This window comes from Solea senegalensis, linkage group LG9, assembly GCF_019176455.1.
Source record: "Solea senegalensis isolate Sse05_10M linkage group LG9, IFAPA_SoseM_1, whole genome shotgun sequence".
Taxonomy (NCBI): Eukaryota; Metazoa; Chordata; class Actinopteri; order Pleuronectiformes; family Soleidae; genus Solea; species Solea senegalensis.
The window spans coordinates 2616444-2640086 of NC_058029.1; the positions used below are offsets into that span (position 1 = coordinate 2616444).

Here is a 23643-nt window from a genome sequence, read left to right on the forward strand (position 1 = left end):
TGCACAAACACATGACATTAGCTGGTGTTACAGTGCTTATTATGGGCTTTATTGTAAGCGACAATAATGATAACCTGTGTGTCATTTCTTTGCGGAGTCTTGGTCACTTTACTGACCTGTCTGCCGACATTACGCTCACATACGAGTCCACTTTGACAGCCAGGACCTTCTTCTTCTTTCACAATAAAGTCCAAACCCGACGGAGTCAGAGAGGTTATTGACCAACACAGTCAGAATAAGATAAGTGTATTTTCACTATCAAAGTTTATCGTCACATCCAGGAAGAAGCAACTACAATATGAGTTTTCACCAGCACTAAAATGTCGGATTCACTCACGTTCTTCTTTATTAGCTTCTGTTGAGTTGTAATCGCTGAAAACTCTTTATTCCGAGTTGTTGTTTTCAGTGTCTTCTCACTATCAACCGTATTTTCTCACGTTACAAGTGTTTTTTAAGGGGGCAGTAGCAGCAGATTTAGCGATAGCTCCTGCATTTCTTATCCAAACACAGCTTTTCTATTGCCATTCACCCATTCACACCTCATCACGCACACATTCATACAGTGAATCACACTCACTCTTTGATACCCGTTCACGGGCTAGTGCCACAACCTCCCTCGACCACTTTTGTGCTCACTTGGTGTTTGAACGATCACTGTTACTATGACACAGCAGAGCGGGCAGAAGCCTTTCACTTTCCACCTTTATATATCATGCACATCTTATCCAAACAATGACGGAATCTGCATGGCACCCACTGGTGCCCCGAGTAAGTCACCTGCCAAGTTTAAAGCCCGTCAAGCGAACCGTTGGGACATGAATGTGATTAACAAATTGTTGCATTAATCACTGCATGCACCCCATTTTCATATAAGGCAATTAAAACAGGATTTAAATTCATCCTACTTTAGTCTATGTTTCACTCAAAGATCGTGAAATTACAACATCAACTGACGTGACCAAAATCTGACCCAAGCCTGACAATCAGTTCTGGATTTCATGTCTGAATGCAAGCCGAGCCCGTCGGGAGGTATCCGAGCTGCTCTGCTCTCTTTCTGGAGTTCGTTTTTCCTTCATTGCAATAACAGCTGTCCGACAGCTTGTAACGTCAGCATGATTCGGTCATAAAGTCATGTTTCCGGTACCTGTGAGGGAGCGCGGTAATTGCATCTCACACTGACCTTGTTTCAGAAACACCCTCATCACTGCACACGAGGCTGAGAAAGACTCTGACACCCAGAGACTCCACTGAGACACTTTTCAGAGGCGGAGGATTAAGGAAACACTTGTACCACAGACCTTTTCCATCATTTTTTTTTTACCTTTCATTCTCATGTCCCTGAAAACTATCCAAGCTGTGCCTCATAATCACAGACAGCAGTAATGATTTCCATATATATTGAATGACCTTTTCTTCCCATGATACAGTGCAGTAGCAGAGACCGGGGGCATCCTCTGCCCATTTAATCTCCCAATTCTTAGACGAGGCAATCTGCAGATTGGTGCCAATGCCAAAAGATAACCTTTATCTTGCGGCGTGACAGCTGAGCTAATCTCCACCAAATCTCTAATCTATCTCGTGGTTACTGTCGCCGCGAGCCAATTCCCACAGACATCAGGCCTCGGGTTAAGTTGATGAAAGAGATGTAGTCGCGAGATAAACCCGTGCCTCTGCAATATCTTTGGAATAAGATTACTACTTTTCTTCACCATTAAACAGCTTTTCTTTGACTGCGAGCTTTAGTTTGTAAACTGTTCCTTCACCTGCACCAAAGTCCAGAGAGAAAATCAGTTTGTGTCCCTGAGTTAAACATGAAGTAAGAAGTTTAACAAACAAACAAACGTCACTAAATAATACATTTGAACTAAGTGATGGAGGGAGAAGTGGATCAACATGTGTGCAGTGACGTAAAATCACTACTTTTCTCTATGGACTTTGGTGGAGTCGAGTGAGGGGTTGACAAACTTTGGTTCTTTAACAGCCAGATAAAGAGGCAGATTATATTCTTGAGACATGTGTTAGGAAAACAAAGTATCCTGGATGAAAATATTTTTTTCCATAAAAAAAAAAAAAAAACGTGTTCTAGATCACGAACAACTGGTAAAAATTTACATTCCTTCATTAGGGAAAACACGGCAAGCAACCGCAAATAAAGAATGTGAGGCTCAAACGGTTTGCCGCGCAGTTGGTGCTTCAGAGGACCGTCTGTCTGTCTGTCTGTCTGTGGTCATTTCACTGAGGCTTCAAAGACAACCCCCGCTTACATGCTTTGTTTGTGCCAGGTTGTCTTGAGTAATAAAAGCAGAGCGGCAACAGAGCAGGTTTTCATAGCCTGAGATAAAAAAGGATTCTCCCTCCCTCACTTACGTCCTCACATCACACGTCGCCATGGTTTTCACCGCTACGCTGACGATGCGCCGCTCTTTATTAGTGCTGGGCGACAGTCGACTAATCATCGATTACTGAAGCGGTTAATCAACTAATGGAGTAATAAATCTGTACCGACGTGCTCCGTGAAATTTCTTTTCCCCTCGAGTGAAAATCCTCCGTCTCTTTGATCGTTTCGGGCGAGACGGGCTGTTCGATCAGCAGAAAGCGAGATGTCTCACTCTGTGTCAAAAACGATGTTGTTCAGATGCACAGTGTGAAACAGCTGCGCGATTATGGAATTCCATTTGTCTTTTTAAGAAACAAATAAAATTTCGATTTAATCATTCAAAAATATTCTATTTCAATGTTTGAAAATACACTTCTTTGCGCTCCCTCACTTGTTCATTGCGCCGTGGTTTTATGTTTGGGGGCAGGCTTCTGGAAGCTGCCGGACGGTTGGCTACTGAGTTTTGGAGCAACAGCTCAATATCTAACGTTTGTCAGATTATAAGCGTTAGATACTTAGAATTCTTTTGTCGGATGTCGACGGGGACGAGTTCCAGACGACTTCCGGTCCGTTGAGCTGTCGCTCCAAAAGGACCAAGCACTAGATCTGGAGCAACCGATCCCTGGAACTCTCTCCCCAAACAAATCCACGACTGCACTGACCTCGCCTCATTCTAGTCTCACATCAAGAGCCACGTCTTTAGAACCGTCTTTAACTCGTAAATATTCAGGACATCTTCATCTATGACTTCAACACATCTTTGAGCGCCCTTTACATAAGCATTACATAAATAAAATGTATTATTATTATTATTGTTATGTCCATTTTAAATAATCAGGTATGATGTAAACCTAACAGACGTTAGTTACTCACAGCCATGGCAGAAGTTGTACGAGTGTTGAGTAATTGGTGAAATTCTCAGAGCTCATAAAAGGGAAACCACAAAGTAGAAGACGATATAAAAGTGAAAAGTTTCTCTTTTTCCAAGAAATGGATTTTACGCAAGTTGTGAACAGTAAATCGAGTTGTTTTTGGATTAAAAAGCACAATGGCTCGATGGTGATGTGGAGAGTTCCTTTGTTTTGATATAATCACCATAAAACATGGCTGGGGGGGGCGGGGTTACATTGTAGTCAGCATGAATCCAAGCCGACCGCAGCTGCTGTGCTCCATTAGAGAAGAAACTACACACTTGTTTTGTTTCGTGCTCTGAGGATTAGGTTACGTTCAAAGTCAGTCGACGATCACTTTAAAGCTGAGGTAGGCAACATGTTTTCAGTGCCATTGATCAGTGATTCCATTAGAACCTTTCAGCATAATGTGAGTCAGGTGATCGGAGAGAGAACTGGACTTCCGCACCTACGCTGTGTTCCATTTGTAGTCGGAACTCGGAATTTCCAAGGGTTAGTGTTAGGGTAACTTAAACAGAAACCGTTAAACATTAATATCGGCCACAGTTATTCTGTCGATTATGTCAAGACATGTGATCTTTTGTTTTGTCCACAAACCAAAATTATTCCGGTTTAATGATTTCTTTTGTTATATGGAGCGAAGAGACTGGGAAATATTCACATTTAAGCAGCTGAAAACCCTGAGAACTTGATTTAGTGACAAACTGAGTAACCGAGTAAAAATGAGTTAAAATGAGATAAATTTAGTGATAGATCAACAAGCGATTCATTGTTGCAGTCCTGGTTGTTTGGTCCATGAAATGCTGACTGGTGTTTCCCGAAATCCACAAACCAAAATCAAAATTTTGTTTTAAGTAGTGTAAAAACCAACCAATCAATTATAAAAAGAGTCCGATTCATTTAGGAAGGAATTAATAATCCCAATGAAAAAATTTTGATTGGCATTTCCTTAAATATTAAATGAGGACGAGTTGTTTTGTCCACAAACCAAAGTTATTCCATTATAATTTTTTTTTAAATTTTAGATACTTTATTAATCCCCTTAGGGAAATTATTCTCTGCATTTTGACCCATCCTAGAGTTAGGAGCAGTGGGCTGCCACACTCAGTAGCGCCCGGGGAGCAATGGGGGTTGGGTACCTTGCTCAGGGGTACCCCAGCCCTTTCAACCTGGTGGGGACTGGAACCGGCGACCTTCTGGGTTACAAGCCAAGTTCCCTTTCCACTTGGCCACAGTGGTGATGTGATATTCACATTTAAGAAGCTAAACAAATCTGAAAACTTGTTTCAGTCGTTCAAACTGATAAATCACTTGTGAAATGAGCTTTTATTGACTCTTCTCCCCACTCATTTGGGTCCATAACATATCAGAAAAGGTTGAATCAAACCATAATTAGTCATATTTTAATGATTTATCTTGTTATATGGATAAAAACAAGCCAAACAGATTCGTGTGATTCATGAATGAGCTGAACTGAACCGTCGCAGCCCTTCATTTGAAAAAGGTCGGCACTATGATAACTAAAACAGGAACGCAGAGCAATAAACGAGGTTATGTTTTGGATGGTGTAAAAAACCACAGAACACAAACAGAGCCATTATCTGCATTATTCCACTTCATTCCCCACAGGTGCTCCCCCCCCCGTCTTCCCTTCAGTCAGTTAGGATCCTCTTTTCTACCAGCGTGGCTTCTGCGGTTATCAGAAGAGGAACTTTAATGAAGCAATCTTCTTTTCCCCCGACCGTGAAAGAGCTCCGGCGCCAATTACTGTGCAGCTCAACAGGCGAGGGCGACACCTCCTTCCTCTGTTCCTCGCGTCTCTATTGTCTCAAATGACACGGTTTGTTTTTTTTTAATCAAGCCTTTTATTGTTCGCGCGCACAATGAATACTGCGATTACTGACCGGACGGTTTTACGCGGCGACGAGGGGGGGAAACGGTTGAGTAGGTGGTTTGCACGCTTTCCAATTCGGAGGGAATAATGTCATTCTATTCTCGGAGGAAGGCGACCCTCGCGTGCGCCGAGCTCAATCAGTGAAGAAGAAGAAGAAGTGAGGAAGAATTCTAGGAAAAGAAAGGTTTCAAGTCTGTCCTCACAGGAGGTTTAAAGTTCAACGTTAACAGAGCTGTAAATAAAGCAGCGGGTCCTTTTTTATCATCCTTTCCTTTTTGTCCGATTCTTCTCTTTTGTCAGATGTTTTTTTGTGCTGCAGTAAGCATTCTGCTTTCTCCTCCGCCGCAGCAGCAGCAGCAGCAGCAGCAGCAGCAGCAGCAGAGAGTGTGATGCAGTGCAAATGTGGGCCCGTGGCTAGAAATGAATAATGCAGAGCATATATCATTACCATAATAACACGGGCGCCACATAAAGGGAAACGGCAAAATATCACGAGTCATAAAAATATCACTTAGCCGACAAAAGCGCTTGCTGTTGTGTAGCCACGGATGACACAACAACCGATAGTCACCACGAAATGAAAGAATATGTAAAGATCCCGGTGCTAAAACTTCATTTCAGCACAAAAATGAAATACTGGTTTCTGTTCCGCTGAATGCAAGTCTTCCCATTAACGGGGAATAATTACTCACTGGTGTTGCAGAGGATGGAGCTCGATGACGAGCCGCATTTTCAACATTTCCCGCTCCTCCTCGTTGTTTCCCTGACAGCGACGGACAAACATTTAAGTCGCAAAACTTGACAAGAGCGACTACATCTGATCGTTATAATGCCCCGCGGCGGGCTTCGTTACGAGTTCGGAAACAGATTTGCAGGATCCTGATTCCACTGATCTTCAACTTCATGTCACTACAGAGAGTCACTGAATGTTTACAAGAGCCTGGAGGGAAACGAACGCACACAATCTGGCTTTGTGACAAACAAACATTCAACTCTGAAGGCTCCCGGCTAAAGATAGCGTTGTTGTCGTCACTGAAAGTGTCTCGTGAACATTACTTTAGCATTATTGTCGTAAGTAATTAACTGTGGTGCGGACTAGCTCCTGGTGAAGCTAGTCTGAGTCTGTGATTTACCACTATGTTAACCACTTTGTATTGATTTTTTTTTTTGTGTGAGTATGTCACGATATAAGATTTTCAAATATGGAATAGCGGTGTCTCCGATGATACAATAAAATGCTTTGAGAAGTTTTTGGTTTATTTGTACTCATGTATTTCAGTAAGAGAATCAAAAGAATCGTTCTTCCATTCACCGGGCAATCAGTTGTAAAATGATAATAAAGGATTAAGTGTTAAATTAATGAAGTTGTTATTTCATTAACACGTATTGAGGAGAAATCCAGGAGTGTGTGTGTGTGTGTGTGTGTGTGGAGGAGTAATTATAAACATTTGCTTTGCTTGAATAGAAACAAGTTTGAATTTGTGCTGACATGTAAATCAGCTCCTCTGGCTCGGGACTCCCGAGGAAAATCGCGTCAGGAGAGGAAACTGGAGAGACAGAGGAACACCAGCAGATCTGCCTCCCAGACAAAACTGCAGCCTGCTGCACTTTATGAACTAAATGAGTCCAGAGCACGACGTTCAAATTTTTAATTTCACAGCTCTGCAACAAATGCCTGCAGCCTCTCGCTGCTCCTTCCACACCGAGCAGCCATTTGGCCGAGGGATTGGTCTTATTACCGAAAGGTCAGCGATGAGGACGAGCTGCGCTGCCAGCTCTGCCGTGAAGCCGCGCGCTGTATTCCCACGACGCCGCATTAGCCCTGTGGTTTGCAGGTACAGAGATGTAACACCAGGTTTCCAGAGAGAGAAAAAAAGGGGGGTGAGTTACAATTCATCTCAACACTTAACAGAAGAACCGGAGTGTTAACATTTCATTCCGTCGTCCTGACCGCAAATATGTTATTAAGGCACTTTAAATCTTCTTGGCAGGAGCAACAGGAGTGATTTGTGGCTCCGCGAGGGAAATCCATGAAGGCTTTAAGATCCCAGTCACAAGGGTAATGGGATCTCAGAGCGATTGTTTACCTCTGAGTTAGTGTTATTTGTTCGCTTGCCAAACAAAAGATTCTCGTGGCCTCGCGACATTATCGCTCACTCGCTCTGTGAAAGCAGGTGCGGCGACAAAATGTCGGCACGCGCCGCGCTCCGCTTCCCTCGCGGAGCCGTTAATAACGGCCGTGGACGAATGTCTGCCGCTCCCGAACGAGGACGCCGAGAATTCCGCGGCACACATGAATCAAGGGCGCGCTGTGTTCGCTGTCAAACACGCGGCGCAGCGGAAAACATTAAGGATAAATTAAACTCAGGCCGAGCATATGCTGCTCCGGTTCTTCGGGAGTAACTTTATTCCCCCTTTCCACTCCAAACTTTGTGAGTGGAGGAAAAATAATGAGGGCAGACTGGTCTGCTTCAGCAGAGAAAATGATTCTCAGCAGATGTTTCATAGGTGCACTATAGGAGAACGGTGGCCATAACAGTCTGGCACCATCCATCTGCTCCGCCGCCAGACCCAGACATCTTTATTTATCTTCAGGGAAGACGGCTCGCGCACTTTCACTCACCTGCTATTGTACGTTTACAGGTCATGTTGGCGAATATAAACAACTGACACGGTCTGGGGCAAATCTACACCCACTTGAGTTTAATATGTATTAAAATGATGTTTACATTGTGGTTCACGCAGGTTTTTCTGAGCCTAAACTGAGGTCTGTACACTCCACAGAGCTGTCGGGGGACACAGGTCACTGGGTCACTGAGGTCAATCCAGACTCAAGAGTTCAAACCATGACGTCACCTCAATGCTCAGTGTGAAACTGAAATGTTGAGTCTGAATTTACAGCGACTTCAGCCTTTGAACAGACCCTCCCCCCGTCACATTTCGTCTGGTTAATAAACAGAAAAGTGTGAGAGGACAACAGTGAGAAGACATCATAAGGCTTCATAAGAGGGAAATGACTGTCTGTTAGACACTAAGTTAAATAGAGATTTTGAGGTTTAAGCGAATCCAAGGCCGTTTAAGTTGTTTATTTTGCTATTTTTGGAGTCTTTTAATGTTGTCAAGTGGCATCAACTTGATATTTTTACGGGAAAACAATGATTTGAAGACAGACTGCATGTGGTGAAAAGCATCATCGCGCCTGTTATTGACATTTCTGTTTTCAGCAGAAAAGAAGTGTCAGATATTAACAATGAAACGTCTCTGCTTCCCCGTTCTTCATCTTCTAACCATTGGATTAACTTTGCTAAAGGTCAAAGGTCAACATTGCCCGATAAAGCGCCTCACTCGTCTCTGACCCGGCCCTGAGCCTCGCGTCAGCACTGTGAAGCCTGTGTCGTCATGAAGAGGACCACCCTCTCTGGAGAGGTCGGGCTGATGTCAGCGTCTGACACAGACACAAACCATTCCGTCCATATTTATCAAAGGTAGCAGTTACGTTAGAAATCCACTGATTCGAGATGATTCGCCCAAGGTCAAACGGAGCCGCCGCCGTCGTGATTAAACGCTGCGCACGATACAGTGATCCATTCAAACAGCCCAGAGCTACGGGCAGCTAATCCCACACACACACACACACACACGCCTCCCTCATTAATATTGATAACCCTCCCTGCCGTGCTTAATGGTAACACTGTGAAAAATGACGCTGGGTGTGTCACTCGCATATAAACCCACCTCCCCACACCCCGAGGCAAAAACCAGGCAGCACAGACATGAAGATGTTCCCATCAGCCCGAGGAGACACTACGATGATGATGATGATGATGGAGATACACATTCATGTAAACAAAAATCTATTTGTTTTGACACGAGGACATTTTTTAGACTTTTCTGCCACAATAAAAATACGGTGATATCCGTGTTGTTTACGTGACGTTAAAGTCGTACTCAAACAAGCAGCCCCGCCCCTCCCCCACTCACCACATGTGAGCGACCACATGGCGACAGATACAGGGGGCTCGATGATGAGATGGACAATGAAGAAGCTCCACTTGAAGATGGAGACTGAGTTTCACCTCATGTCTGGATTTACGCGGTGGAACGATAAGACAAATGTGCTCTTTGCGTTCATGACTTTTTTATCTATTCTAAAATGAATTCTTTCTCATTTTAATGCTCTTCTCAACATAGAAAAGTGGATCTGCTTGCTTTGTGCAAATCTGTCTGTCACCCTGAATATTTTGAGTTATTCCTTCAACACAGACGGAGTCCCGTGGTTTCCGAGCTAAAGGAGCTAGCGGTCTTCGGGGGTCTCCTTACTACGGTTTGGGGGTCTGCCAGCTTGGTTGGTAACACTGCATACATCATTACTTCGATGTGGGAAGAAATGATCCAGGCTGCGTTGGATACGTAACGTTAGCCTACTACTCTCTGGGTTAGACCAGTACTGACCATGAATGACGTATATTTATCTTATTTCAGAGATGAATGGTTAGGGTTAGTGTTGGTGCTAATGCCGTGCCTGTTTTAACGACATAGATGAGAACTCTGAGGTTGTAGCAGTCCAGGACCAGACCTCTTCTTTCAAGTGGACTGAAGTTTGGTTGCTTGGTCCACATCAGAGGTCTCGGACCACATTCACACCGATCCAAACGAATCGTACCGAAATAGGTAAACGCGCCACTTTTGATTTAACCACACTAAACGAATACTCGTGTGCAAAGAAAAAAAACATGATTTCTGCTTCCTGGCAGAGTCCTTTTACTGGGTTTTCTTCAACACGTACATTTGCTGTGGTGTTAAATCACCTGCTGCTTCCAGGCTGTGGAAAATGTCCCCGGCTAAATTTCTTGGTTTGAAAATGTGGCCCCACGGAGTGTGTAATAATGAACAGAACCTGCTCCAGCCTGGAGAAGCATGTTTGTTGTCCTATGTGGTTTCATACTCATAAAAAAAGACTGAGAAACTATTTTATATGGTCGTTCAACTCTTGTGAAAAAGCCACAGATCTCGTGGTGACCTTGGACTTTTGCACAGCGCTGCTTTTATTTATGTTTGTTCCTCCTTATCCTCTCTTCAACGATTGTGAGTCTTCAGGAGTTTGGATGTCGTCAGCTGGACTTGCTTTTTAGTCTGCTGCCTTTATCTAAAACTCCCGCAGATACAATGACCTGGATGAACCTTCACAGACGAGCAGGGAAATCAATAATTGGATATTTAAAAACCAAACATCTCAGCTGTCTGTATCTGTTTGCCTCCGGCTCACTGGAGCCGATGCCATGAAATAACCCTCCTCCCCGAGTTAAATACACTTTAATTACAGGACTTAGAAAAACAGCACAGAGCCAGCAGAGCGGTAAATATTGTTGAAAAATTATTAACGATTTTCCAGCAAAAATCAGCTGGAGGACTCGCGGGGAAAACGCTGCTCGCTGCAGTGAATCGTTCTCTTCCCTGTTTCAGTGTGTGACTCTGTAATCACAGGATCTGCTGTGATGTCGTATCACGACTTTCATCCTTTTTGGGTTCTATTTTACTGCTTTTACCGTTCTCAGATTACACGGTGTGCTTGAACGCGACTTTTACGCCGCTGAATATTCTGAGGCATCTTAACTGTCAATGACTGTAAAAAAAAATGATGCGTCTTTATTTTTTATTATCTTTATCATGACTGCATTTTGCCGCGTTTCCACCGCCTCGACTCGCGTGAGCTGAGGCGTGACGTCACCAGACTGCCGGCAACCGATTGGTCCGAGTGACGTCACAGGAAGAGAAGTCCGACACGAGAATCAAGCCGAACAGTGCTGAACTGTAGATGAGTTAAAAAGACTTAACGATCCTTAAAAACGTGGGTTAATCTCGATAGAAAATCTCAATATTTAACAGCTGTAACAATGTAAATGTCCCTATTGTGGGAATAATAAAGCATTATTTTGTCATTGCTTTTGTTTTTCTTTGATCTTTTTCATTCATTTCACCTTTATTTTAACCAGGTTAAACAAAACCACTAAAGCTTTATCCACACGATGTGTACGTCTTTAAACGCTGCAGTATATATGCCAGGCCTGCAGGTGGCACTGTAGGCTTCCCAAATCACTGACATGTTAACGAAACGTTTGCGTATTCTCTGAAACTCAGTCGTGCGTGTGCAGCCCTAATGCGACACTGAACTAAATTAGTAATAAATGTTGATATTCAAGATTATTTTCCTGTGACACGTTGTTGACATTGACTTTAATAAAAGACAAAAGTAGTGAATATTCCTGATGATGTAATTACAGCATGGTCCAAAAGTACAATTCTGACGCGTCAGAGAAAGCAGAGAACGCTCTCGTAATCCCAACTGGATCAAATCAGAAATTCCAACCTCTAACGTCATGAGCGTGTGATGGAACGACCAGCTGTGTGTGTGTGATATCATCGGGGAGAGATGGCTCCATTTTAGGCACCGTGGATGAATGACATCACAGTGGGAAAACTCAGGGACCGGAGTGGAAGGACGCTGGTTCCAAAGGGCGGCCGTGTTACTACACAGCGTGTAATGAAGAGGATCCAAGTGACAATTCACCGACGTCAAAGACATCTTCACATGTTTGGGTTTCTTCTGAGCAACATATTTAATGAAATGTGAAATACCTGTAAATAACCTGTATTGATAAATGGTCAATATTTATATTAGGGGCGCTGATTGAAAACACAGAGCTGGAAGCAGAGTTGGGTACAAATGACTGAGTAAAGCAAATTATTGGCTAAGTCACATGAGACGACATACATTATTATACTGCTGATGGAACAGCATCCGTCAATCTCATATAATTATCGCTAATAATTGCGAGTTATCCGACTGTGTTGATATTTAGCCACATTTCAAATTCTATCTCTGTACACGATTTGACCTCGACTTGGACGCTCACCGCCGCCGCCTGTGTAGGCATATTCCCAGATTAAGGTTTTCACAAATAACTCTGGTGCTGCATCAAACCTCCCACAGCTCCATCCACATCCAGTTCACTCAGCAGCGCCTCACATTTCCCACAATGACTTTTGACAGCCTGACGGAGGAGAAAAGAGTGAACCTATTACTGAAGCTGCACCAGGGGTTGGGGCTGCGTTGCATCGTAACTATTTGAGCTGCCTCGGGGCTTTTATTTATTATTGTTATGGTTTCGGCAGCTGAACATTGTTCATCTCTCGCTCTTTTGTGCGAGTGATGTTTGTTTGTGCGTCTGTGAGGAGGAGAGAGCGCCGCGGCGGCGCAGGAGCGCAGCCAGCAGCCAGCGTCAAGGTGTCTTTGTTCGTGGATTTCGGCTCGAGACGTCGGCGTAATCGACCGGCGGTACAAAGGAAGGGAGCGTCAGCGGCTCGCCGCGGTCACACTGCAACTAACGCAGCCGAAACGGGGAATAACACAAGCAATAAGAGAGGAACAGAGAGGCAGAGAGGAGTGTTTCTACCACAGGGGAGTTATCAGAGCGAGGCTGGAATGATTAGATTCAGAGGAGAACGTGTGATCAGTTTTACAAATCACTTCTACAGTCAACGACAAACATAGTAGTTTCATTTGGTTTCATTTGCTTAAAAAAAATGATTGAATCTGATTTCAGTTCCTCACGCCCGGACGCTTCTCTGCTTCTCTGTGTAACAAACCTTAAATATTTGAATAAATGTGGAGTTTTTTCGACTGAAAAACGAACCAGCAGATAGAACAAGCAACAAAAGGAGAGCTGCAGATGATTTTCCACTTTTCCTTTTCATAGTAATGCACGATGTTATCAGCATATATATCAGTATCAGCCAACACTGACCTCTGAACTCATGTATCAGAAAAACACGATCAACATTTCCAGGTCGACGACAGTTTCCTTAACGATTGCAACAAGTTCCCAAATTCACTTTTGTTAAGACATCACTGGTGTGATAAATCAACACAATCCAGACTGAAAGTACTGTTTATATCTTGATTCCCGTTGACAAGAACTGTATTTATTTGTGCAGGAAAACACAGTTTCCGTCACTTAAAGCACGAGCTGCAGCGTTTACTGTACATTACAGTGTAAATCCACAGTTAAAGGGAACGACAGAGGGAGAAAAATGGCCAAACGTCAACTCCTCTTGTGTTTCAACATGTTCCTGTGGGTCTCAATGTCTGACGACTGTCACGGTGACAGGCTGAGCCGATCTGAGATTTAGCTCCGAGACAAATTCAAAGAGTCGCTCGTGGCGGAAAGTAATACTCGTCTTCTTTGCACTGTACAGGACTGATTTTCTTCAGCCTTTGTTATGACAGACTCTTCATAGTCGGAGAGATCGTGTTAACGTACGTCCTGAGTCAGGGACGGATCATGTGAGGATCAGGTCTGAATCCGTCCAGACGGCGTCCTCAGATCCCGTCGTCAAAAGAAATTGACGTCGACAGATACGGGTACGTCTTCAATCAGGGTAAACCCATGGCCGATATTTCACACCACAACAACAACAACAACAACAACAACAACAACCTCACTCTTTATCTTCCACATGAGGGTCTCATGGGGAGCTGGTGCTAATCCCAGCTGACATAGGGTGAAAGGCAATAAACAATTACTCGATTAATCAATTATTAAATGAATCTTTTCGATCTTTTAATAATCGATTAATCGGTTTTCTCACTATTAAAACGAGATTTCTGATCGTTTCAGCTTCTTAAATGTGGATATTTTCTGGTTTCTTTGCTCCACATGAACAAAGAAATCATTAAAAACTGGATCATTTTGGTTTGAAGACAAAAGAAGACACTTGAGAACATCATCATTTCCAACTTTGACAAACACGGATACACATTTTCTGACATGTTATGGACCAAACGACAACTCGATTAATCATGAAAACACTCCAGGTTAATCGATGATGAAAATAACCGTCTTGTTTTGTCCAAAAACCTCCTTATATGGAGCAAAGAACCCAGAGAATATTCACATAATCCTTGCCGATTAATCCCTAGCATCAAGCGATCCATAATTTCATGTTACAGCAGCGTAGTAGAGCAGATGACTGTATTGGTATAGCAACAGCTTTTAACCGTGGCCGACGGTTAGAAGGCAGAGACCTTGGATGGATGAATGAATTAATGGACGAATGGATGAACGTTATATTTTTTGATCACCTCGTGCCAAAGATGTTAAAACTAGATTAGACCTTGAGCACTTTTGTGGCTGTTAAACGGTGAATTTATGTCTCTCGACAGGATTCTGCGCTGACAGACACAAAGCAGGGCTCTCCATTTTTACACACACACAGACACACACACACACAGACACACACACGCACACACAGCCGGGGAAGAGACTGTAGGTGAGACGAAGGAGACTGCAGATTTTAACCACGAGGACGGCAAATTCTCTCCAACCACGACAGAAGCGGTCTGAGGTTCTTCTCCTGACCCTCGCAGCTTCTGCCACGTTTGTCGATCGTTAACAGTGAATGTCTCACACACAGTTGTGTGTGTGTGTGCGTGCGTGAAGGGCCTGTGTCTGCATTTGTCGGCAGGAATGAAATGAAAAGAATAACCTTTCAGCCGGGCTAACCTGGCCCGAGAGCGAGGAGAGCGTGGCATACAAATGATGTGCGTGCGTGTGTGTGTGTGTGTGTGTGGCCCGCTCATGCGAGAATGTAAACGGCGCCATGGTCGTTTTTTGCATGAGAAATTTTGATGTTGAGTGCATCTGAACCGTATCTCCCCCCTCCCTCCCCCTCCCTCCAAACGTCTCTTTTACCCCTTCATTGTTAGCAGACAGCTAATCTGTTTGGGTGCATCGCAATAGAAAGACGTTTAATAGATTTTGATATCATTTTAGAGCATAAAAAGAAACACATACACACACGGGGAGGGGGGGAGCGGGGGGGAGGATTATCCTGGAGAAGCTTAATTGTTTCCCAGGCAACTAGTTCCCCCACTAAGAAGATGACTGTGAAATTTCCGCTAGCAATTATTTTACTTTCAAATGACTTGCCCTTGTCCTCTGGCTAAATCCTTCAACCTAGATCTTTTTTTTTTGGAGGGGGGTAGGCAGTGGGATAGGAGGGTGTGTGTGTGTGTGTGGTGAAATAGATTATAGAGTCCTGGAGGAAAACAACATCTCTTTCAGCCTCCAGTACAATAACAAAACTGGGGCTGCGAGCCGGAATGAAAAGGTTAGCGAGCGTGTTTACGGTTAATGACGGTGGGCTTGTGATGAGACCCAGCAGGGGCGATTAATTCATGCAATAAACAGCGCCGTCGAGGGGGCACTGATTCCAAATCACCAGATGACTCGCACAAAGCCGCCGTTTGGTTTCCCTCAATTATTTTAAGCAGGTGCCACAAAAAACAGTCCCTAAACATCGGCTGCCATTTTCTTTTCCTAACGTGCAACAAAAGTGCTGATTCACACGCCGATAAGAAGCATGGTCATCGTCCATGACTGGCTCCTGCCCTGCATCCCAACGACTGATGCTCCTGTGGTCTGCCACCCTGTCTCTTCCTCAAAGAGCAGCAGCAGCAGCAGCAGCAGCAGCAGCAGCAGCACAATAATCATTGTCTGTGGTAAATCCCCAGGAGCGAGGGGGGGGTGCTTTTTCTTTTTTTTAAAGTCACACTACCTCTCATTTTCTTCCATTTCAGTGCAGCCGTGATACCGTGTGATCTAAAAAAGCCGTTTTCCCTCTTACTGCAGCAACAGTGCGGCCGTGTTTGCTCTAATTCACCTGAGATTACCATCTCCAACAAAACAACACAACACACAACAGCAGCAGCAGCAGCAGCAGCAGCATTATTATTATGGGAAGAGAAACAAAAATAAAGCATGGCCCTTCCTTTGTACAAACAGACAAGAGAGCACACTTCTGCTGCCGGCATCCATTACAGCGTGGAAATCTGTGCCGTTGTGGATCGGGAGTTATTTGGGAAATGGGAGCAAATCATTACCTGCAGTTTGGAGGCGGGTCTAGTGTTATTTCTGCCAGCTCTTTCTGAATCCTGGAAGAGAGACAGACAGACAGACAGAGATATGATCGTTACATTTCCACAGTATGAGGAGCTACAGGCCTTTATCTTCAGCGAGACGTGACATGATTCCACCATCTATACGAGAAGCATGCATGACATAAGAAGGAGACAGAGGACATGAGAGGATGAGACTGAGGAGATGAGAGGATGAGACTTAAGAAGTTAGACGGGACTCCAGAGAGGAGATGATGAGAAGAAGATAAGACTGAGAAGATGCGAGGATAAGATGGAGGAGATGAGAGGACGAGAGCATGAGACTGGAGGTGAGAGGATGAGATTAAGGAGATGAGACAATGAGACAATGAGACTCAGGACAGGAGATGATGAGACTGAGGACATGCAAGGATGATACTGAGGAGATAAGAGGATGAGACTGAGGAGATGAGAGAGGACATGCAAGGATGATACTGAGGAGATGAGAGGGATGAGAAGAGGATGAGACTGACTGAGGATGATGAGATGAGAGGACATGATGATACTGAGGAGATGAGAGGATGAGACTGAGGAGATGAGAAGAGGACATGTGAGGATGATACTGAGGAGAGAGAGGATGAGACTGAGGAGATGAGAAGAGGACATGAGGGATGATACTGAGGAGATGAGAGGATGAGACTGAGGAGATGAGAAGAGGACATGCAAGGATGATACTGAGGAGATGAGAGGGATGAGAGGGATGAGACTGAGGAGATGAGAGAGGACATGAGGATGATGAGATGAGAAGAGACATGAGGATGATACTGAGGAGAGGAGAGGGATGAGAGGATGAGACTGAGGGAGATGAGAGAGGACATGCAAGGATGATACTGAGGAGATGAGAGGATGAGAAGAGGATGAGACTGAGGAGATGAGAAGAGGACATGCGAGGATGATACTGAAGAGATGAGAGGATGAGACTGAGGAGATGAGAAGAGGAAATGCGAGGAGGATACTGAGGAGATGAGAGGATGAGATTGAGGATGAGAAAAGCATGAGACTGAGGAGACGGAAGGAGTTTTGGGAGAAAACAACCACCATGAATGTCAGTGCTACAGTGGTTGGTGTTTTGTTTCTTTTACTCCAGGAACCTCTTTCCTCTTTCACTGGATCTTTCAATTGACCCAAAAAACAGGATTAAAAAATATCCCTGACTGACAAACATTCAAGGCTATCTGCACGATAACGGACGGAAGACGAGCAGCAAATTTCCACTACTGACAAAAATAAAGAAGATGAAGAAGACATTAGAGTGTTCACCCACAGCTCGTCTTCCCACACATGCTAATCAGCAATGCAGAGTCATTTCATCCGAGAGTGAATGCAGATTAAGCACAATCCCACTCCTTAATTTACTATGTGTTTATTTATTTATGTTCTAAAGAGATTTTCTGCCTTTATTTAACCTGACAGCATGAAACATAGGGAGTGTAATCAAACCCAGGTCACAGCTGGAGACAGTGCCCTCAAAACCCCATTAAAACCTGGGTTTGTTCTTTTGTTTTTACCACTGGGATTGAGGTGCGAGCGACGTAAAGGAAGTGTTCACACTGTGTCACCAGCCACGTAAAAAAACGCAGCGATGAGCACGAGCTCTGATCGCGTGCAGCAGGTAACTGAGCAAAGTGACGACTCAGACTCCAAAAAGTCACGTACGCGTAAACGCTGCGCTTCAGGCGAACGCGGAGCCCCGCCTCCTCCACAGAGAGAGACGTACAGAACCTCCTCAGCCAGCCCTGCTTAGATCATTCTGTCGTAGCCTGTGTTGTGGTTTTATTTTGGTGACTGGTGGACGTAACAGAGCGACAGAGACACGGACAGAGGGAAAGAGCCTGTTCAAACAAACGAGGCTGGATTGGGAATATCACTTTTTGAATTTCCTTCCCGTTCGTGTGTGAGTGCGTTTTAGTACAGTGTCGCACTGAATACTGTGGATGTTTGAAATGACAACGTCAGTAGGACTACACTCCTTTTACATAACTTCACAGCCGCAGGCACAGAGAGAGAGAGTTAGAGAGAGAGAGAGAGAGAGGCCTTTATAGTTAAACAAACAAAAACCCTGTGTAAACATCTCTCTCTTTCTTTCTCTCTCTCTCTCTCTCTCTTTCAGACACTAGCCACACTCACACATTTTCATCTTTAATCAAAAACAGTCGTCGTCGAATGCCATCGCTGGTGTATCTGATGGTTCAAAAAGCCAATCAAACATGATTTAACTTTGCCTAACATCAACATCCGACGTCTGGACTGACAGCACTAAAACTGACTGACTTCGCTGGCTTTCTCCAAATATTGGTTACGCTATTGGTTATAAGGACCTTGTGACAGATGACCCCACCCTTGGCCGGCCTGAGACTTGCAACCAGCTCCTGCTGCCCTGACGACAAGAAAATAGCTTCCTCTTCCCAATGCCAGAGCGCCGAGGTAGAAAAATGCATAAATTGATGCACCTTTAAATGAAAACACCGCAGTGTGGATGAAGCCTTCAGCTGAACTGACAGAGCCAGGCTCCATCTCGTGTTTCTTTACCTCTTGGCACTAGTTGAAAGTTTAGCAGCAGTTTTACTGGAGATCTTGGTCTCCTTCTTTTTGGGCTGTGCTTGCTCCCGCTCCTGCTCAGGAGGCACGGACTCCCTTTGTTCGATGTCCGAGCTTCCCCCGCTGGTGCTGGGGCTGTCGTCCGGTCTCTGCACTTCGCTGGACATCGTGGGCCCTGCGCGGGCGAGAGAGCGAGAGAGAGAGAGAGAGAGAGGGAACATAAATGTCAGCGTGAGAACAAAGTGCTTGTCCGCCTGCCATCACCGAAGGGGAGATTTGAGGTGAGCCACTGCAAGACAGGTTTAATTTAATGAACGGCTGATATGGGCGTGTGCAGGCGTCTGACAGATCTGTGAATCACACACGTGCAGGAATCCCAACCCTTGTTTATAGCGGAACAATCATCAAACGAAGCGCGAGGTGTTGAAGAGTATTGGCTGACAGTTTGGGACGACTTTATTACGAGTGGCCTTAATGGCCTTGATTTATTATATACAGTGAACGCCACGTTTTCTCCCTGTGCAATTATTTATTTTCTCTTTTATTTGAATGGAAACTGGGAGTTAATGTGGACTGTGGGTCTTAAAGTCAATAAGTGACATTGTACGTTGTTGAGTTTGTAATTTTATACTTTTTCACATCACAATCACGTCACTGATTAGAGAAAACAATCATTGAATTAGCCTGTAGGTGTTGAACAGCGTTGACCGACAGTTAAGACATTGTTATAAGTCTTGATTTATTAAATCCAGTGAACACCATGTTTCTGCCTTGTGTCATGATTGATTTCCCCCTTTAGTTTAATGGAAAAGGGGGGAATGGGTCAATGATAGTAATACACATATACAATAATCATTACGGTGAGGTAAATAAAAGTCAGTATTTGAGCTGGCATGTAGTAAGTCAAAAACAATCATCGAATGAACCTCTGAGTGTTGAATTGTTGGGGTTGACACATTAGAAGACTATAAACGAGTGTCCTTAATGGCCTTGATTTATAGCACACAGTGCACACCATACTTCAGCCTTGTGTAATGAGTGATTTTCCCTTTTATTTTAATGGAAAAAGGAGAATTAATGTGACTGTGTGGGGCCAATGTTACGTCCTAGTACATTTCCACAATGGCTCTCAATTCTCCAATCATAAATTATAGTAATACACTTATACAATAATCAATAACAGATCAGAACGACACTCTGGACATAAAGAGGAGATCAATGCACATGGATTTTGTTTTTCAAATATGACGAGGCAGAATCTATTTCCTCTGCCATCAAAGATCCTTTATTTACTTTACTGTAAATATGTGCATCTTTCTCTCTCCAGGAATCTAACATCAGGTGGTACACGAGTAAATCTGCTCAGTGATCTGCAGGACAACCGCTCCAGAACCAGAACCAGAACCAGCCTGAACATAAAAACATATTAAGACTGTGTCTGTGATCCTTATCATAATGAATATCAATCGTAAACAATCAAACCACAGGCACGGTGTCTCGTGTTTCAATGGGTTCAGATTGAAGGACTCTTATGTGCATTTTTTGTCCGTCTTTAATAAAACTTAATAAAAAAGTCTCAGACCTGTCTGTCTGTGTAAAGATTGGAAGCCATTATTGTGAGATAGTCCAAATGTTTTGACTGCATGACTGAATTTTAGGTTTGTGTGTCATTATTTGAGGTAGTAATCAGAGTTTTGATCTTGGTTTCTTTGTTTTGCAATAGCAAATGTTTTTTGCGATATTACGTACAAATTTAGATAGTTAATCTTAAGGTAGTAAGGCTGAATTTTACGATTATGAGTCACTATTTCAGGATAGTCCTAAATTTGACATTTGTTTTGTGATAGCATTTCCAGATATAGAATGTTACGATATCGAGACAGAAGAGACATTATTTTGGATTTAACTGATCTAAATTTTTAGATGTAACTCTCAAATTTAAGATGGTGAATCAATATTTTGAGATTTTTAGATAGTAGGTCAGAAGGTCATTATTTGAGGTAGTGATCAGAATTTTGATGTTGGTTTATCAACATTTTGAGAGTGAGTATTTTAAAATTTTGAATTTTAATCTTAAAGTAGTAAGGCCAAATAATACGATTATGAGTCACTATTTCAAGATAGCTGCAAATTTGAGATAGTAAGTCAAAATTTGGACAATGGAGGGTTGGAATTTTGAGACCTTACTTTAGTTAAGATTTTAAAATAGTGAGTCACTCTTGTGCGATCGTATTTCCGAATATAAAAAGTATTAGTACTATCGAGACAGAAGGTCATTATTTTGAGATCTTTAGATGGTTATTCTTCAGTCAGAATTTTGAGATTGTGACTCAATTTTGACAACATTTTAAAAGTCATTATTTTGAGATCTTTAGATGGTTATTCTTCAGTCAGAATTTTGAGATTGTGGCAATGGTAAGTCAACATTTTAAAAGTGATTATTTTGAGATAATCCAACATTTGAGAAAGAAAATCACTGTTTTGTGATAGTATGTCCGAATTTAGTGAGTCAATGTTTTGAGTCATCATTTTTGAGATGTCAAAGTTTGAGATAGTAAGTCTGAAATTTAAATCAGTGAATTATCCAAGGTTATTGTGAGATAAATTAGGGTTAGGGGTTAACCCTAATTGTGACATTAGGTCAAGTATTTTGCATTAGCGAGCCAAGATTTTGCGAGTCGCTATTAAAATTTGGGGATAGTAAGTGTGAAAATTAAGACAGTCAATCATGAGTTTGAGATAGTCAAACTTTTCAAAAGAGGGAAAGTCAATTTGTGGAGAGAAAATCAGAATGTTCAGATTATCTGGAGATTAATGGGAGTCAAAATTATGAAATAGTAAGCAGTTGTTTGGCAATAGTTGGTCCAAATTTAGAAACGGTAAGTCATACCAAGATAGAGGCTCATTATTCTGAGATGGTCAGTCACACAGTTCAGATAACGTGTCACTATTTTCAGATGAAATTTGAGATCATTTACATTCAGTGGGTCATTGTTTTGGGTACAACTATTCATTTGTTAGACATGAATGAATCCACACCTCCATCTAGGATGTAAATTATATATAACATATGATATATACTATATAACACAGCAGCAGCAGCAGTATATAAACAGCTGTGTGTGTTGACTGATAACTGGTGATTATGTTGATCATGTACAGACAGAATGAAGTGGTTGTGGACAGCACAGCTGACCCTCTACCCCGACCGGGGGGGGGGCGTTTCACGGCGGTGATGAGGGGAATGTACCCGGTTCAATAACCACTGCAGATGCGAAGACATGACCGTATTCACCGCCCCCCCGAAAAAACCCCAGCAACAACACGGACAAGTTCACGGTGTTTACGTGGAAACAAACATCCCTTAAGTCAACGTTTGTGGGCAGAAAAACACAACACGATGGGGGTCGCGTGGAAGCTAACCGTCCTACAAAAGCGGCCGTGAACGTTGTGGGGAGCTAGCTAGCGTTACGAGGCCGGGGGGAGGAGGCGGGAAGTCGGGTCGTTACATGACTGCTGCGGGGTTTGGTTGTTTTCAAAGCGGGGTGAAAAACGAAAGAGGGGGAGAGGAGTAGAGGAGGGCCCCTGTGTTTTAAACTCGGGAGAAAATACGCAGACGAGAAGGCGTTTCTGCCGGGCTCGTCCCATCCAGCCCACCGCGGCGGCGGCGGCGGCGGGGCTGATGGAGGACCGTGACCGGCGGGAGCCGCGGTGGCGGTGGCGGCCGGGAAAATGTGCGTGTCCTCGGTGTGTGCGAGTGTGTGTGTCTGGAGGAGCAGTGTCCACATTGCGCGTGGAAGAGTAGAGTGACCCTGCCTGGGCACAAAGAGAGGTTCGTCCCACACACATCAACCACCACCACCACCACCACCTCCTCCTCCTCCTCCTTCTTCTTCACGGGGGAAAAGGACACTTTTCACGGGACATTTACTTACTTTTCGCGGATCTGCGACGCGCGGCGGACTGCGTGTGTCGCTATTACCTGGCGGCTGGCCGTCGATGCTGCAATCCCCGCGTCGTAAATCCCACGGTAGCGGAAAAAAGTATATCCTCACACACGGCCGTGTGCTCGCTCCCGTGTCCTTGCTATTTAACTGGAGGTAGCAGCAGCAGAAAAAGCGATTACAGAAAACTGAGGCAGCGCCGGACCGCCTCCGTGCGCGCTCCCGACACACTGACGGGGCGCACTGCTGGGCGCGTGCACGCGAGCGGCGAGATAAATGAAATAAAAATGATGGCTTAATTCATTTGCAAACTTTCTCTAAAGTATGACTCGAATGAAAGAGAAACTTTTTACGAGGCCAAGTTAGAAAGTCAATAATTATTTATTATTTATTTAAGTCCAAATCCTGAGAGCAAGTCATCATTTTCTTCATTCTGGGATATGTAATTAAAAAATGTTTACAGTCGGGTCAAATTTTGAGAGTTGTGCAGACTTTAATCTCAGAATTCTGACTTTATTCTTGTTTGCTAATATGGTCGGTTAACAGATCGCCTAACCCTATTCGCTAGCTTAACTTCAAATTTAGGGTGTGCGTGTAAGTTTAAGTCACATGCTGAGTTTAAAGTCAGAATTCTGAGAATAAAGTAAAATATTTTTTTCCTCTGTGGCTCTAATCCTCTTCTGTACATTTGTCAGTAAGACCAGATTCTGGCATAATTATTTAGAATTTTGAGATACGAGATCAAAAAGTTTGATAGTGTGAGACCCAATTTTGAGATAGTTATTCATAATAAGTTGAATTATTTTTCAGATAAGACCACATTTTATTGCAGTTATTCACTATTTTGAGATAATAAGTCTAAAGGTTTCATGGTGAGACCAAATTTTGAAAATAATTCAGTATTTTGCAATAAGTCAAAAAGGTTGAACATAAGACCAAATTTTGGCAAGTTATTTGAGAGTGAATGCACATTTTTGAGTGAA

At 43.5% G+C, this 23643-nt stretch overlaps 1 protein-coding gene across 3 annotated transcripts in view; it reads right to left on the minus strand.

The window, feature by feature from the left end:
- The window catches only part of LOC122774331 (ubiquitin-conjugating enzyme E2 E2), a 55040-nt gene extending 32207 nt beyond the window's left edge, over nucleotides 1-22833 (minus strand). Inside the window, exons 1-3 of one of the 3 annotated variants that reach the window (XM_044033480.1) lie at nucleotides 22699-22833; nucleotides 18708-18891; nucleotides 16125-16175 (exon numbers count right to left, since the gene is read on the minus strand). In XM_044033480.1, coding sequence (XP_043889415.1) covers nucleotides 16125-16175; nucleotides 18708-18883 — 227 coding nt within the window. In that variant the 5' untranslated portion in view covers nucleotides 18884-18891; nucleotides 22699-22833. Of the gene's footprint in view, nucleotides 1-16124; nucleotides 16176-18707; nucleotides 18892-22651 lie in introns of all 3 variants that reach the window. The other 2 variants (XM_044033479.1, XM_044033481.1) reach the window with 2 other exon arrangements.
- Nucleotides 22834-23643: the final 810 nt, after the last annotated feature.